The following is a 17,033-nucleotide window of genomic DNA, read 5'->3' as shown; positions in this document are numbered from 1 at the left end:
AAGGTACTCTCCCAAATTATATGTCGTCGACTAGCACCAATTGCAAGTGAGTTCGTGGGGCAGTACCAGGCGGGTTTTATGGGCGAACGCTCCACCACGGACCAGGTGTTCGCCATTCGCCAAGTACTGCAGAAATGCCGCGAATACAACGTGCCCACACATCATCTATTCATCGACTTCAAAGCCGCATATGATATAATCGATCGGGACCAGCTATGGCAGCCAATGCACGAAAACGGTTTTCCGGATAAACTGACACGGTTGATCAAAGCGACGATGGATCGGGTGATGTGCATAGTTCGAGTTTCAGGGGCATTCTCGAGTCCCTTCGAAACCCGCAGAGGGTTACGGCAAGGTGATGGTCTTTCGTGTCTGCTATTCAACATCGCTTTGGAAGGGGTAATACGAAGAGCAAGGATTAACACGAGTGGTACAATTTTCAATAAGTCCGTCCAGCTATTTGGCTTCGCCGACGACATAGATATTATGGCACGTAACTTTGAGAAGATGGAGGAAGCATACATCAGACTGAAAAGGGAAGCCAAGCGGATCGGACTAGTCATCAACACGTCGAAGACGAAGTACATGATAGGAAGAGGTTCAAGAGAAGAAAATGTGAGCCACCCACCGCGAGTTGGCATCGGTGGTGACGAAATCGAGGTGGTAGAAGAATTTGTGTACTTGGGCTCACTGGTGACTGCCGAAAAAAAAAATGAGTCACATATGCTATGCTATGCTATGCTTGGGCTGACTGGTGACTGCCGAAAATGATACCAGCAGAGAAATTCGGAGACGTATAGTGGCTGGAAATCGTACATACTTTGGACTCCGCAAGACGCTAGCGACCGAATAGAGTTCGCCGCCTTACCAAACTGACAATCTACAAAACGCTCATTAGACCGGTAGTCCTCTACGGACACGAGACCTGGACGATGCTCGTGGAGGACCAACGTGCACTCGGAGTTTTCGAAAGGAAAGTGCTGCGTACCATCTATGGTGGGGTGCAGATGGCGGACGGTACGTGGAGGAGGCGAATGAACCACGAATTGCATCAGCTGTTGGGAGAACCATCCATTGTTCACACCGCGAAAATCGGACGACTGCGGTGGGCCGGGCACGTTGCCAGAATGTCGGACAATAACCCGGTGAAAATGGTTCTCGACAACGATCCGACGGGCACAAGAAGGCGAGGTGCGCAGCGGGCAAGGTGGATCGATCAGGTGGAAGATGACTTGCGGACCCTCCGTAGACTGCGTGGCTGGCGACGTGTAGCCATGGACCGAGCCGAATGGAGAAGACTCTTATATACCGCACAGGCCACTTCGGCCTTAGTCTGAATAAATATAAATATAATCGGCTTTTTTGACAAACTATTTAATGATTAAATCCAAAATTATAATGAATCTAAACCAATATTTCCCGCACAATTAAACTTCCTAGTAATATTTATTTCTTGACTATCGTTACAATAAATGTTTTCCTCATCTAAGAACGCCTACGGTTGCTCACCGTATGAAGCACAAACCTTCTACCACGCGATGCATGTTGCTGTCCTTTCCGTTCTACATGTATCAAATCATACATTGAAGCTAAACAAATCGAAACGGTTTCATTGCCATTCCACTCAGACCCCTCCCATACGTAAGTATCGTTGCAGCCAGTCTGTACATACATAACAATCCCCAAAAATTGCTCTTACCCATGCTGAACTTGATACAGAAGCACGTGCCCATAATGTTATCGATTAAATGTTGTACTATTTATGCCAGTCTGATATTTAACCAATCGAACTTCAGTTCCCTTCTCATCCGTTACCGGCAATACACCGTTCGCTTACGTTCTCGTAGTCACTTAACTGAGTATCTTTCGACCTACACAGCATAATGCACCAAGATTGCACTTTTCATTTGTAACATTCTAACCATTCTCACCTGTTCTGCCATTGCCGTCGTCGTCGCACACCTCCCCAAATAGGTGCGATAATCGCCACCAGCAGTGCAGTGATTGATGATCGTTTCCTTACCTTTTGTGTTTTCTCTACTTTAACCGCCCCAACGCAGTGTGAACCTCCCGCGGGTGACCGCCCAGTTGGAAAAGCTGATGGGGACCAATGTGGTACGCCTCACGGACCGGAAGTACATGCAGGAGCTGCAGCGTCGCATCCAGCAGGATTACAATGTCACCCTGGAGAAACGAATCAGCGAACGTGAGGTAAGTGCCATCATTTAACTCGTGATACCCGTTGGGTGTTTGTGTGGGGAATGGGAAAAGATTGCCGGCTGTGATTGCTTAATCAATTGAGCATGGCTTAATTTGGAAATTCCGGCAGCAACATATTTCGACGGAGGTTGACATTTTTTTACTCCAGGCGGTTCGGGTTAGGCGATGCGATGTACCTGCATGGCTTGAATTTCACGCCGCTAGCTGACGCTGACGTGGGCTGTCAAAGTTAATTAGAAATAACCTCCAGAGGTGGGATCATTAATCAGGGTGGCGGCATGGGCTACGGGACGCGGTTGACGAGTGGAGCTTTGTTTGTCCTACTTGCGTGCTTACTATCATGAATATTAATTAATGTGATAAAATGTAATCACAATTTTCGTGCAAATGTAGGATCAAATTCGATACCGAAAAACTAGCACTGGGTAGCTTCCATGTGCGCTTCGCAAAAGAAATTATGAAGTGCATAAATTAATAGCCGTTTGCCGAGAGATAAAGTATTTAAGGATAATGTAGACAAAATTAAAGCGTGTTTTGTTGTATACTTTTTCGGAAACCGGTTCCGGTTTCCGAATGAGTCGCATCGCGTCAAAAAGCAATTAAGCTGGTCATTTTGATGAGCATCTGCATAGGAATTGTGTGGGGAGATACAATATTTTTTTTCACTCTTGATCAGTATCACTATTATTTTATTAAATTCAATTGAAATTTTTTCAATAATACGATTTCAATAATTTTGTTCGAATTTCGTAGTGCATATCAGGAGATGAACAAATGTTATGCAGCAGAATCCAGCCTAGGCACTGATAATTATACTTATAGTTGAAAAAAGCATCATAAACCCTCTATAACCGTCCAGTAGTCTTGCGAACAAAGGCGTAGCATTGCCAACCGGAGATGGCGAGTTCGATTCTCGGTCCGGTCTAGGATGTTTTCGGGTTGGAAACTTTCTCGACACCCTGGGCAAAGTGTATCCATTGTACTTGTCACGAAAGATACATACTCATGCAATGGAGGGCATAGAAAAGCTTTCAATTAATAACTGAGGAATTGCTAATAGAGTACCAAGTTGAAAAGCAGGCCAAGTTCCAGTTGGAATGTAGAGCCATTGAAGAGGAAGAAGAAGAAGAACCGTCCAAAATCACTATTTTGCTTTTTAATATCGATCTAAACACGTTTTGGGCAATAAAAAATTTTAATTCACGATTTCATCACATTTTAATTTTTAGGAATTTTGTTTTCGTGATTTTTATTCAATAAAATATGTTTTTAAATCTGTTCCTTCCCCTCGGTGGGCTTACGCCATTAACACTGAGATGACAAACAAAGACATATCCTGTCGTAGTGGTATCACATGTTGACTATTTTGGTTTGGTGGCGCGTCACATATCTGGCATTGACGCACTGATTTTACGCATGTGTATGTCATCCAGTAAACATCGTGTCTAGGAGCCTTGAGCCAGTGCTAATGATGTGAGATCTCTTCTTTTCGGCAATACTTTTTTTGATGCGTTCACTGTTACGATTGAGTCGTAGCTTTTAGTGGAATGTATTCACTTGTCATAAGACGAGTTTATACTATTCCCTTTAATTCCACTACTTTACTGTATCTTTGACAGATACCAATTTTGACCTCAACAGTAAGGCCGTCTTCAGTGTCTCGAACTTGACCCAGCAAGAAGTCGAGTCAAGTATGAGACACTGAAAACGGCCTTAATGTTGAGGTCGAAATACGTATATCTTAAAGCTACAATTGAATAGTGGAATTGAATGGAATAGTACGAACTTGTCTTATGACAAGTAGACAGGTTGACTTAAAATGTTTTCAAGTTTATCGACATTCGTAGGGACTGTTGGATTTACTAAGTAGAGTAACTTGGCGTGCTTCGAACGTATGGAGCTACGGGACAAAAATCATATCTTACATTCTACACGTTTTAACTCAATGGTGTCTTTGGGAAAATGGTTGTAAACTATTTTTTCTACTAGTTGCATTACTGACCTATGTTAAATTGATAATTGCATAAGTAGCGTAAACGCCAAATTTCATAATATATAATATGCTTCGTATAATCGAGATCCATTTGGGAAAATTGTCACTTATGATAAAAACTAATATTTGCGTAATTGACCTATGTTGAATAGATAATTGCATAAATGCCATAAACGGCAGATTTTACGATATGCCTCATGAATCAGGATCTTTTTACGAAAAATATGAGGTATGATAACAGTTTCTATTACAACAGTTGACCAATTTCCAATTGATCATCTCATAAGTGACGTAAACGCCAGCTCTAATGTTTTATACTATAAAATCAGGATATCCTTAGAAATGATTTGAGGAATTGTTTTTTTAACGACGGTAGCAGAAATCATTGAAATTCGTTAATTTTTTTTCCAAGTTCGTTTATTTTGTAGGCTCAGGCGTGTATAACACTTTACGGAGCCATGGTTATTGATACGTACAATCAATGTCATCTTATAAAGCTAGTAACAGAGGGGTAGAAGCCAGTGTATTCGTGGTGGCTCGAGGTTAAGTTTACAATGTTCAAGGATGGGCGGGGATTAGGATTCGGGAATCATGGAAACATCATAATCAAGGAATTTCAGCTGCTCATTTGCGGGCATTTGGCATCAGGGACGATGTGGCGTGTCGTCGTGTTCGAGGAATGGTTTGACTGGGAGCATCTTCCGGATGGCCAGAAAATGAAGGATGTCTGACATGGCCGCGGATTTGACCAGAGGATAGTGTTGTTTTTAATGTCGATAATTTTTAATTGAACTAGAGCCACGACAAGCAGGATCTCATCTGAGCTCTCAACCTTCGACAATGTTTGTGTGTAGGTGCTATGTCCTGAGCTTCCATCAAAAGCCCATTAGCATACAAGTTTTACCGTCCTTGGGCTCTCTACCGAAAGTTGTTGCATAATGATTAGCGAGGTACAATTCATTAGGTCTTGCAAATCAACCTCAGCGGACGTTTCAACGCGCAAAGACTAGGAAGCAGATTTGCATGAACTTCGTTTAAAGTACTTTGAAGCAGATTGTACTTTCTCTCGGATAAAATAAATCAAATACAAATACAAATACAAAAATCAAATAAATCAAAGTCAATGTACAACAGAGATGCCAGATTTGAAGACATGTCTTCAATTTGAAGACATTTGAATCTCTGTGAAGACATTTATTTCGTGAAGACATTTTGAAGACTTTTCAAAATATTTGAAGACTTATCTACTTATTTGAAGATACTTGAAGACAGTCAATATGCCAGCGAGAGAAAATATAATTTTATTTCTTAGTTATAAATTCTGCGACTTCTATATGGTCGGGGTTCAGCCAAATCACACCAAGCGCCAATGAAAATTTTTCTATTTTTTGCCAAGGTTTTCATGTAATAGATTCACTTGGTTAAAAATCGCATCGGACATCGTTCAACGCCATACCTGAGGATCCCTTACAACAAATGTACGCATGACTTAACAAGAAATACTTTCCGTATGTCTTTTGTGAACAAAATATCACAAGTCAGTCAAAAAGCCGCTTGGTGCGGTTTGGCTGAATCCCGACCATATGTAAATTATGCAAAAAAGAATACAAAAGTTATAATAGTCTTTGTCTGGGGCTTAGAATCTCAAACATAAAAATACATTCACACTAGCTGGCTGATAAATGCAACGCATTTTAGACCTCATACGCACTTAACTTGGAGTTGAGCGCTGGTTAAAAAATTCCCGATGGCGTGTATGTAAAAAGGTATTTCGATCATTACATTGGAACGCAAAGACCGATATAATTTACGGTAAAATATATTGAACTCTTCTATGACTTGATTTAATCTATTCAACCGTTGAGCTATAGCCTCTAGAACCTGATCTTTTTCTAAATTCCTTACGAATTCATTTGATCTTTCCGGTATGTCCATGTGACTTTCCTCTAAATATTCGACGGGAAACTCTTTGAATTTTCCGTGGATTTTTAAAAGAATTTTCGAATTTCCGATGAAAATTATGAGGAATTTCTTGTCTATATTCAAGAGAATTGAAATTGGAAATTCAGTACAAAATTTATACTTAATAATTTCCGTAAAAACATAAAGGGAATAAAGGGAAAATTCAAACAAAAAATTCATCTTGATTTCCACAATTCCCACAATAAATCCCTTTTAATTTCCACAAGAAAATTGTCTCAACTAATTTTCATAAAAAAATCTTACGAATGTCAATAAGAAATTGAAATTATGCTGGTGTTAAATGGATATTTATCATAATTTTCAAGGTAAATTTCTACAGGAAAATCTGCCTAAAAGAAATTCAGAGGAAACTTGCTACACACTTTTGTTAAATTTTTCATTGAATTCCTTTGATTATTCTTCTTGAAATATGTTTGGACATTCTTCCAGTATTCCTCTATGAATTTCTTCAAAAAATCGTCCAGGAAATTGTGCGGAAGTTTCAGGGATTTTTCCGAAAAATCCTCCAGGGCCCTGTAGCATAATCAGTCAAAAAATTACAAGTACTTGTAATTTGTGTTGCATAAAAGTGATTCGCCAACTAATAATATTAGTGCTTGTATTATTAGTAACGTTGAAATGACAAGTCTGTCAGGTTCATTTACCTGTCAAAATTCATCCGAAAGTTCACTGTCAATGATTTGTTTATGTTTTTCTGCAAGTTTGTGCATAGAATACTGCGATAGGTATACACGGAAAACGAATTTATTATCCTTCTCTCTTTAATTTATTGATTTAATCCGGTTTCGTGGTATTGGAGTGATTTTCTACGTGGTTTTTATATGCGGATTTTGGGATTGACATGGATTTTAATTATTGCGATTTGTACTTGCGGGTTTCAATTTACGTGTTTTGCGGGACTTATGCGGGTTTGGATTTTTTTAGACCAATAATTGAAATTTTTGAAATTATTATGAAATTTAGGCGATTTCTTGAAAGATAAATCAATTCAAAATTTAAGTTCAAAATACTTACTAATGATAATATGGCATCAAATTTTATTATATTTTATTTCATTGTATGAGGGGGAGGGGGTTTGAAAATGGCAATTTTTTGCGTTACGTAATTAATGGATCATCCCTAACAGTTAGTTTGGAAACGATGTTAGAAAATAATAAAAGTCTTAGACGAATCTATGACAAAACGTCGAAAAGACAAAAAGCCGAAAGATAAAAGGTCGAAAAGACAAAACGTTGAAAGGGACAGAAATTCGAAAGGCACAGTAGGTCGTAAAGGGCCAAATGTCGATCACGAACAAGTTGATATCAAGTTGGGTGTATTCCAAAGGAATTTGTGAAAGGCATTTAACTTCAGAATAACACACTCATCTCATCAATCATCATGAAGAAGCAATTTTCAAAGAAGGAGTAGTTACTATGAAACAGTATTATGAATATCTAGATAGTTATGTTAGAGATAAAAAAAATTGTTGATTTAGGAAATGAATAAAGCTTGTATTGCGCAATACAGAGTTGTCCTATACAGTTGCCAAAAAAATTGCTCTTTCATTTTTAACTATTTTTAACATTTAAATAAAATTTATTCAATGAATGCAAACAATGGATATCTGGGTTTTCTAAATGTCATTTCGATCTGTCAAAATAGTGCAAGCCACAGCCACGCAGGCGCGCGTATTGAAAATACGCCGACATGTAATACGCGCCGGTGTATTTTATGTGCGGCGTGCGCCATTTTGGAGGGGCAATATGCTCTAGCTAAGCAAATACTGCTTTAATTTCTTAGCTGTAACGATCATCATGATTATTTTTAACTCATGCAGCAGTTAAAAAATATAGTTAGCTATGGTCATTTAAAAATTGTAAAAAATCTCAATCATATTGATAATATTCACATTTAAAAAAATGGTTATATTTCGTTGCCGGAAAACTCATGAGGCAAAACGCCTTCAAGCTGGCAGCTCTTTGGGAACAACGCACCACGCGTCGGCGAATCAGCATTCTAGTATGGATAGTGCGTGGAGACGCGTAGTACATTGTAGGTTAGTCCGCCTAGGGCGTTTTGCCTCGCCAAAATGTTAGATGTTTCATCAAAATGTGGAAAATTTCGGTTTTTCCAACCTTCCTATCTTTTATTATGACACTTTTTTTGCCTAACCTACATAATTTTAGGTCTAGTTTCGTTACGGCCATACCAAATAGGGTAAATATGATGGAATACCCAAAAGGCGTTTTGCCCCAGTTTTACCAAGTTTAACAAGTTTTGCGTTTTACCAAGGTTGCGAAATATAACACAGTGGAGAAATATAGTACAAGGGGAAGGGACGTTTGGCCGAATGTCATTTGACCAAATACCACATGGCCGAAAGTTGTTTGGCCGAACAGACCATTAGGCCGAAAATGTCGTTTGGCCGAGAGGGTCGTTTGTCGAAAGGGTCATTTGACCGAATAGAACATTTAGCCGAATAAGACATTTGACCGAATAGGTCATTTGATAAGTGAGAAATCAAGAGTGAAAAGAGAGACGTCTCAATTCTCATTCCTCATTTCCATTTCTCACTGCAAAAAGTGAGAAGCGTGAAGTGAGTAGTTAGACGTCTCATTACCCAATTTGACCTACTCACTTTTCACAATGAGAAGTGAGAAATGAGAAGTGAGACGTCCTACTTTTCACTTCTCATTTCACACTTCTCGCTGTAAAAAGTGAGACGTCTCACTACTCACTTCGTACTACTCACTTTTCACAGTGGAAAATGAGAAAAGAGGAGTGGGAAGTGAGTCGTCTCCTCTTCACTCCTCATTTTTAACTTCTTACTGCAAAAAATGAGGTGCGCGAAGTAAGTAGTTACACGTCTCACTACTCACTTTGCGCTTCTTACTTTTTACAGCGAAAAGTGATAAATTATGGGTGAGAAGTGAGACGTCTCACTCCTCACTTCGCACTCTTCATTTCTCACTTTTCACTTTAAAAAATGAAGAGCGTGGAGTGAGTAGTGAGACACCTCAGTACTCAGTTCGGGCTTCTCACGTTTTACAGCCAGAAGTGATAATGAGGAGTGAGTAGCGAGACATCTCACTTCTCTTTCTTAATTTTTCACTTCTCACTGTGAAAAGTTAGAAGCGCGAAGGGAGTAGTGAGACGACTGTAAAAAAACAGCGAGAAGTGAGAAATGCAGAGTGAGAAGTGGTTTGTTCGGGATTCTGGATGAACATGTAGCGCTGAAGGGATGCTATAAGTTCGTCTAACAGAACATTTATCTGTTTACACAGTGTATTACATGAGAGCAAAATTACAAAAATGTCACGGAATGTCATGACATTAATGTCATTTGACACTAATTAGGCTGTAACACACCCGATTTCAGATTAAGTGTAATGATAATGAGCCTCCCTTCCTCAGCGGCGTTACGTAATTTGTGAACATAGTAACTATTCTATGACAAGCATGCTGCGTGAGCTGCAAACTATGCAAACAGGCAGCTCCACGAGGATTTTTTGTAACTCTTAGTGTTTTATGAAAATTCTAGCACGTTCGGATAGATTGTTGAAAGTCCATAGAAAAAAGAATTCAGAAAAGTCCATATAAAATCTTGGAAGTTCTAAGGAGATCTTGTTTGTGAGGGGCTGCGAAACTTTGAGGGTTTCTCTGAAAGGTTCATAAAGTTCCCTGCGTAGCGATTCATAGAAATTCCCGATAAATAAGTGATTAAGAATTTTTAGAAGTTTGCGATTATTTCTTGAAATCAGTAAGGATTTTTTAAGAATCTCTAAGATTCATGATAGATATTTTTCGGGATTTATTTCATGCTTCTCGAAAATCCTGGTAAACCATAAAAATGTAATATCTCAATTTTTGGATTGGCTTTCAGTCACGGATAATAGCGCTGACAGTTTTATTTCACCACCGACGTTTCGATCCGGGGATGGGATCTTCTTCAGGGCCTGTGGTTTTATTATGACATAAATTAATAAACTCAATCTTCAATCTTTCTCACAAACTTACTCAATGTCAGTCAATTTGTTAATTACCGCTACTTTCTTACGGAGATTTGTCCTGTTCGGTTTCATGTAGAATGTTTCTGGCCTCACTTTAAGAATAATAGGTATTGCAATAAAATGTTTAGTCTGACTAAAAGTGCTATACTTGACAAAATCATGGTCAGTTTTTTTTTTTTTCACTATCTTTTGCCACACACTATAGTGGGTGTTTTGCAGCCGGAGGATGGGCGTTTACTGTGGGTTATGTGTATTGGGTGGTGGATGGGTGGCTGGATATTGTCATGGAGATCTTGATTACCAAGGCAATTATGCAAGCAGGTCATTTCATTTATTTAGTTTACATCTAAACAGATAACACTGAATCAACAATTTGACGCCACAATACACGGTTCGAGGCCGCATCTCTCCATCCTCGGATACGCCCCACGCTCACCAAGTCAGCGGGTATTCCTCCTCAATTCATAAGGAAATATGTGGATGATCTTTTTCTTGTTTTGCACAAGGATCAAATCAATCAAGTTCTGTCAGTTTTCAACGCACAAAACGACACCATTAATTTTACTTGCGAATTTGGAGAGGAGGGACTTAGACTTGGTAGTCATCAGACAAGACGGTGGAAGTGTAAAAACAGATTGGTATGCCAAACCAATATCATCGGGGAGGATCCTAAATTAATTTTTCCTTCCACTCTTTTGAACAGAAATTATGTACTTAACAATTTCATTGACCGAGTTAAATGAAAATAAATTTACCAGTCGTAATCGTAATCATATAGATTTCATAAAGAAAGCAGTTTATGCCACAATCGTTACTATTCCTTTTTGTTGAGCTTATATTGTCCCGCGTACGATTCAGAGCGAGCGTCCTCTGGGTTATTGCAAATGGATTTGAGAGCATTCCACACATACAAATTGCTTGTCAAATCATTGTTTTATTACAGAATGTTTCTAAATAAACTGGCTTATCAGCATTTCCAATACAAAGTTTTTTTTTTCTTTTTTTTTCCAAGTTTGTTTATTTGGTAGGCTCAGGCGTGTATAACACTTTACGGAGCCATGGTTCTTTGTGATATATACAATCAATATCATTTTATTATACTGTTAATAAGAGAGGGGAAGGAGCCAGCGTACTCGTGGTGACTCGAGGTTAGTTTACAATGTTTAAGGATGGTCGGGTTAGGATTTGGGATAAGGAAATTTCAGCTTCTCATCCGGGCATTTGGCGTCAGTGACTATGTGGCGTGTCGTCATGCTCGAGGAATGGTTCGACTGGGAGCATCTTCCGGATGGCAAGAGCTATGGAGCTCTACGGAACAAAAAGGCAGAGACTAAACAAAAAAAAACTTTGAAGAAAGAAGAAAAAAAAAACAAAATATTAGATTTTGATGTCAGAAGCACAAAGAAAACTGTAAATGGCCTGCATATAGACAACATCACGATCTCCCAAAACACCTCGAACTTCCCTGAAGGGTTGTTTACCTCGGGCCACAAGGGTATCCAATAATTGCTCTCTGGAGGCGTCATTTTCCGAGCAGGACCAAACTACGTGATCGAAATACAAAGTTTATCGTATGGGCCCATGTTTTGACATATGCGGCTTGTTATTCACTTCGTTTTCTTCTTCATATGCTTCCTGAAAGTCCGTGTTTGATTCTTGTTTCTTGATTGATTTTCCATTCTCAGATTTTTCCATATCTTGAACCAGTGTTGTCCTACACTCAGTGCGAAAAAATCTGCTCTTTGATTTTACTCCATCTAAACGATTTTACAATCTTAACTAAGTAAGTATAACTAATAGAAGGATATTTGAATTTTCTAAATGTCATGTCAAACTATCAAAAAAAATGCACGCCAGAGCCACAGGAGCGCGCGCGCTAAAAATACACTCCAGTGAAAACACTCCAGTGTATTTTCAGTGCGCGCGCTCCTGAGGCTCTGGTGTGCATTTTTTCAATAGTTTGACATGACATTTAGAAAATTCAAATATCCCTCTATTAGTTACACTTACTTAGCTAAGATTATAAAATCGTTTAGTTGGAGTAAAATCAAAGAGCAGAATTTTTCGCACTGAGTGTAGGACAACACTGTCTTGAACGGACGAACCATTTTTACGGGAACAGCTTGAACGATCTCCCGATTTGCGTTCATGTTCTGAAATGAAAACTCATCACCATATCCTTATCACCTTATCTTCCATTTTCCCCATCTAACTCGGTGAATATTGGGAGTTAAGTGCACCATTTGTGCAAGATCTGTTTGCGCTTTTCAAGGAAAAAGCTTTGCAATTCAATAATTACTTTATGCTCAAGACAAGTTGGGCAACGGGAAGAGGTTTCTGAATGATTTACCACCGGCGATGTGTCGTCTGTCTCTTTTCGTCCTTCGAAGAAGTGTGATTGTGGATTGTGGTGTGAAAGATCGTTTGCGCTTTTTAAGGAAAATGTTTCGCATTTCAATAAATACTTAATCAAATGGTATACATATGAATCACAGAGCGATAAATTGAAATGTGAACAATGATATTTATACTTAAGCTTATACTTTCTGAGACACCCTATACTCAAAATTTGAGTAAAATATATAACTTCGATAAAATGATGATTCCGCTCAAACTAGGATCTGTATGCTGTAAAATGTACTCGTCTAGATAGAAAAACTTGATGGGCATCATGTCCATTTTTTAGATTTTGAGGATTTTGGTGTTTTGGGATAAAACTAACCTCCTCCCTCCCTTTCGAAAAAAAAAATTCAAATTTCCAATGATGGAAAGACATGCTTTACTTTCAAGAAATTATTATTTATATATTATTTCATTGAAGTAGTATCTTTTACTACATTTACAGTTACAACGTATATGAAAAACCCAGCAAAAGTGATTTGGATTCGACTCAATTTTGAGTAATTCATTTTTAGGGTGTAGACACTATTTCCAATTTATCACATTTCTTAATTATTCCCAAGGATCTGAAGAGATAGCTAATTCGTCTAACAAATTCCTGAGGATGATCCTCCACATCCCTCCCAGGACAAGAACATCCGAGGTCCACCATCTGGCCGGGATAAAAACCTTACATCAGGCCTGCCCAACCTTTTCAAGTCATGGGCCAATTTTGAGATTGAACACTTGCTGGCGGGCCAGGAAATATTCGGTACATATTTTTTGTACATTTTCAAAATAACCAAAGTAATTTACATTTTTTCAGATTGGCATTTAGTTCCACAGAACGACTAAAATTGTTTATAAAAGAAAACTTAACACGATATTATTGCGTGTGAACAATCTTTTTGTGTGCTTATTTTCTTTTTCTTTTTACATAACAGGACATGGAATACTCGACGCATATTGATTTCACAATCGGTGATCGAGTTTCGAAAGCAGATAATGAAGATCAACTATTACTTTGTACTGTTTTCATTCTTGATACGAGTTGTTCACACAGATATGTTTATCAGCACAGGTTTCAAGTGTATCAGCATATTCAAGAGATTTGCAGGAACTGTTTTCCTACCGGATTAGAGAAATGTATCAGTTCTCGGCAATCAATTGTGCCAAATTGTTTCAATTTTGTTTCAATAGTTTGCATATTGGATAATGAAGGTTCAACGTGTTGATCCCTGAATTGCAACTTAATGTTCGAACATTGAGATGACTGGTGACATGTACTATAATTATTTGAATTAGTTAGGGTTGAGTTTCCTCGCGTAGGTAAACTTGATTGTCGAGCGACACTACATCACGAATATTTATTGTTTTTGCACATAGATCTTTTTTGGTGATAAATGTAATGTACAGAGAAATATCACAAATTAACTTTTGTGGTTGATTAACAATTGCTTAACAAATAAACAAATTCCTTTAATTTTCACAGCTCCATCAGTTGTCAAGTCTTAAGTTTTTAAAGAAGAGTTCATACAGGTCTTAACAGCTTTCCCCAGGTCAACACCGGTAGTTGTTTCCTTCATCGGATCAATGCTGCTAATTCCTCTATGATTTGAAGGTGATCACAAATTCCGCTTATGCAGCCAGCTACGTATGGCTTGTTTTTTACATCAAGTATTTTCATCGATAGTGAGCAGGTAGAATCAGAAGCAGGTGGCTTTTTTTATGTAATGTAGTTTTCAAATCTTCTGTGAGAACTTTAGCTCTTCCCCGTGCTTAACGAGAAACTAATACTACTGACGGAGGCTTTTCCTTTAGAGCACAAGATGTCACCAACAGCCGGTATGCAATTGGCCCGTGCTGCAATAATTCGACTCCGTGCTTGGCCAGATTTTATTTTTTAACCGTAATGACCTACAGTATTTATTTATGAATAATAAAAAGGAGCTTCTCGAGTCAGATAGAAAAGCTTTCGGGCCGATAATGAAGTATTTTTTCTCACAAGCCGCGGGCCACAAAAAAAGGAGCCAAGGACCGCATCCGGCCCGCGGGCCACATGAACGCTTTGGTGAGTGTGAAAAAAAGTTTAGGGTCCGTTGCCTGCACTCGGACCAAGAAGCGCTTAGGGCGCTAGTTCCAATCTAGGTTATCAAATTTTTATTGTAAATATTAGTGTACCGTCGTCGGGGGTGACAATGGGTCACTGTTTCAATTGCTTAGAATGGTTGTAGAATAGATTGAATGTATCTGAGGGCAAGAAGACTAAAATATAAGCAAATATAGTATATTAACAATATATGTAGTCCACTTCGTAAATCCCCATATATTAGGCAAGAGACAGCACATTAACACCATCTTCCGTCACAAAAGGTAACTATCGCCTGAAAACGATAACCAAGGGGTGCGTTAATTGCAAAAATTACACTTATTTTACAATATTTCAAAATTTGAATTACTTTTTTCAAAAATTTATTTTTAAACTGAAATATCAAAATGGGGTCATGGGATGATTTCTAGTATATTATTTCAAAATGTTATGTTGCATATTGCATTATACGTTTTGGCACCCCTCGGAATGTCTCTTCACTACATTGCTTGCCTTTTGTGATACCGCGGCGCTGCTGCGTTGTCTCTTCAAATCAGCCAGAGTGGACTATATTGGTAATAGAGTATAATTGATATAAGAGACCTTTTTGAACGATTTTGCTATACGATGACCCATTCTCACCCCCTGACCCATTGTCACCCCCGATGGCAGTACATATTAGTTAGGTTATCAAATTTTCTAAATTAATCAATGCCTCCTTAAGGCTATTCTGATACAGAGATGTGCTGCGTAGGTTGCCTTCTCCCTGATTTGGCACATACAGTGAAATGAGCATAAGTGTTGAAAGCTTCAACCAGAATTTACAACCCTTCGGTGGTTCACAAACACCTCACTGGTGGCCACAATCAACAGGTTGGAAAGGTGTCAATGAATGAGAAGATATGTGATCGGCTCACAGATTTCCAAGAATCCTTGCACCGGAACCAGGCACACCGAGTGGTTGTAAATGCCAATCACGTGACTTCTCAAGCCAGCCCAGCTCAATGCCCTAAAGCGAAACAGTCACAATGTAGCATTACGCATGGAAAAGCGAAGTATTGACTTTATGTGCCACAAGTGCTTCGGGGGTGGACGTCGTAAAATTGTTCGCACACACATCATAATATACATACACACCCCCACATGGGCTCATATCTGTATTCATACTCGATAATCGCATTATCAAGATGGAACACGTTCGGGCCGTAAAGACGCGTTTACTGTCTGAGGTTGATGCGTTCCGTCGGTTGTCTTACCGCTCACTCTCTGGCCACACAGTGAGGACGGTCAGGACGAGGGCGTACTAAGTTCGCATGATGACCCAAATGGGAACATTGCCGGTCATGTTTGCTGAAGACAAAGTTCGAGTGCCCTCGAAGGAGGATGTGCGGAATGTACGTACATGTTGTGCATTACCGTGGATGGGGTGAGATTTGCGGTCGTGCGGTGGGATAAATTTGTTTTATGCTTCGGTAGGGACGTGACGATTATTTTTGGTAGTAACCAAGTGGTATATTTTGGGCTTGAATTTATTGCATTAAGTCACTTGTTCGATTTAAGTAGATAGACAAATCAAATTAATCCTTTGTTATTTAGATGAAATATTTGTTGCATTATCAATACCGTGCTCCTGTATATTATTATATTCACAACGAATTGTTATTTGACTTTGCTATCTGATAGTATTACTTACAAATATTGTATTATTATTTTTTCAAAATTATTCAAAATTTCTTTTTGATCATTGCGGCTACATGAAGTGACATTTGCTTCTATTTAAAAACTTCTAGAAACAACATCGTTTGAAGTCTTGCATTGCTCCGTCGTCAGAATGATTTAACTGAACTGTGAACAGTGCCCTCACATTGATTGAGCTTCGTTGCTATTGTCATCGCGTGGTTGTTAGGGCCCAAAGGAAGCACAAAAGTAACAAGGCCGAATGCTCGTCTTGAATGCCAAGATCGAGCTGCACAGCTGTTGCGTATAGAATAGGTCCATGTGCAAGCCCAACGTTATGGTATCGAACGGCAAGTGGCATTACCTAGCTAGCTATGGATACTGGCGACGACGTTGACTTCCATTGTTTGCACAAACACATCCGCTGCTTGCCACAATATCTGTAATGAAACGACATATGTGCGACTAGCGCCAGAGCTGGTACTAACGCTGATTACCTCACATTCATTTACCGCATTTTCCACTATCATTATTTATACAACAATTCTTATTTATTCACTTTAATCTTTTCCATTCATTTTCACTTTCATGCACATTCCCTCGGCATTCCCCATCATCCGGCGACACCCATCATCCATCATCTGAATCTGAATCATCGACCATATGTGCCGGGTGGCCCATTTATCCCACGGTGCATGGA

At 39.0% G+C, this 17,033-nt stretch overlaps 1 protein-coding gene across 3 annotated transcripts in view; it reads left to right on the top strand.

Annotated features, from left to right (window-relative positions):
- Positions 1–17,033, top strand: part of LOC134204172 (calponin homology domain-containing protein DDB_G0272472) — a 60,811-nt gene that overhangs the window by 31,712 nt on the left and 12,066 nt on the right. For all 3 annotated transcript variants that reach the window (XM_062678998.1, XM_062678999.1, XM_062679000.1), the window contains exon 2: positions 2,061–2,211. In XM_062678998.1, the coding sequence (XP_062534982.1) occupies positions 2,061–2,211 (151 nt within the window). The remainder of the gene's footprint in view (positions 1–2,060; positions 2,212–17,033) is intronic.

The sequence above is a fragment of the Armigeres subalbatus genome, unplaced genomic scaffold (genome assembly GCF_024139115.2).
Source record: "Armigeres subalbatus isolate Guangzhou_Male unplaced genomic scaffold, GZ_Asu_2 Contig435, whole genome shotgun sequence".
In the NCBI taxonomy this organism is placed as follows: Eukaryota; Metazoa; Arthropoda; class Insecta; order Diptera; family Culicidae; genus Armigeres; species Armigeres subalbatus.
This window is presented reverse-complemented; position numbering and strand designations above follow the sequence as displayed.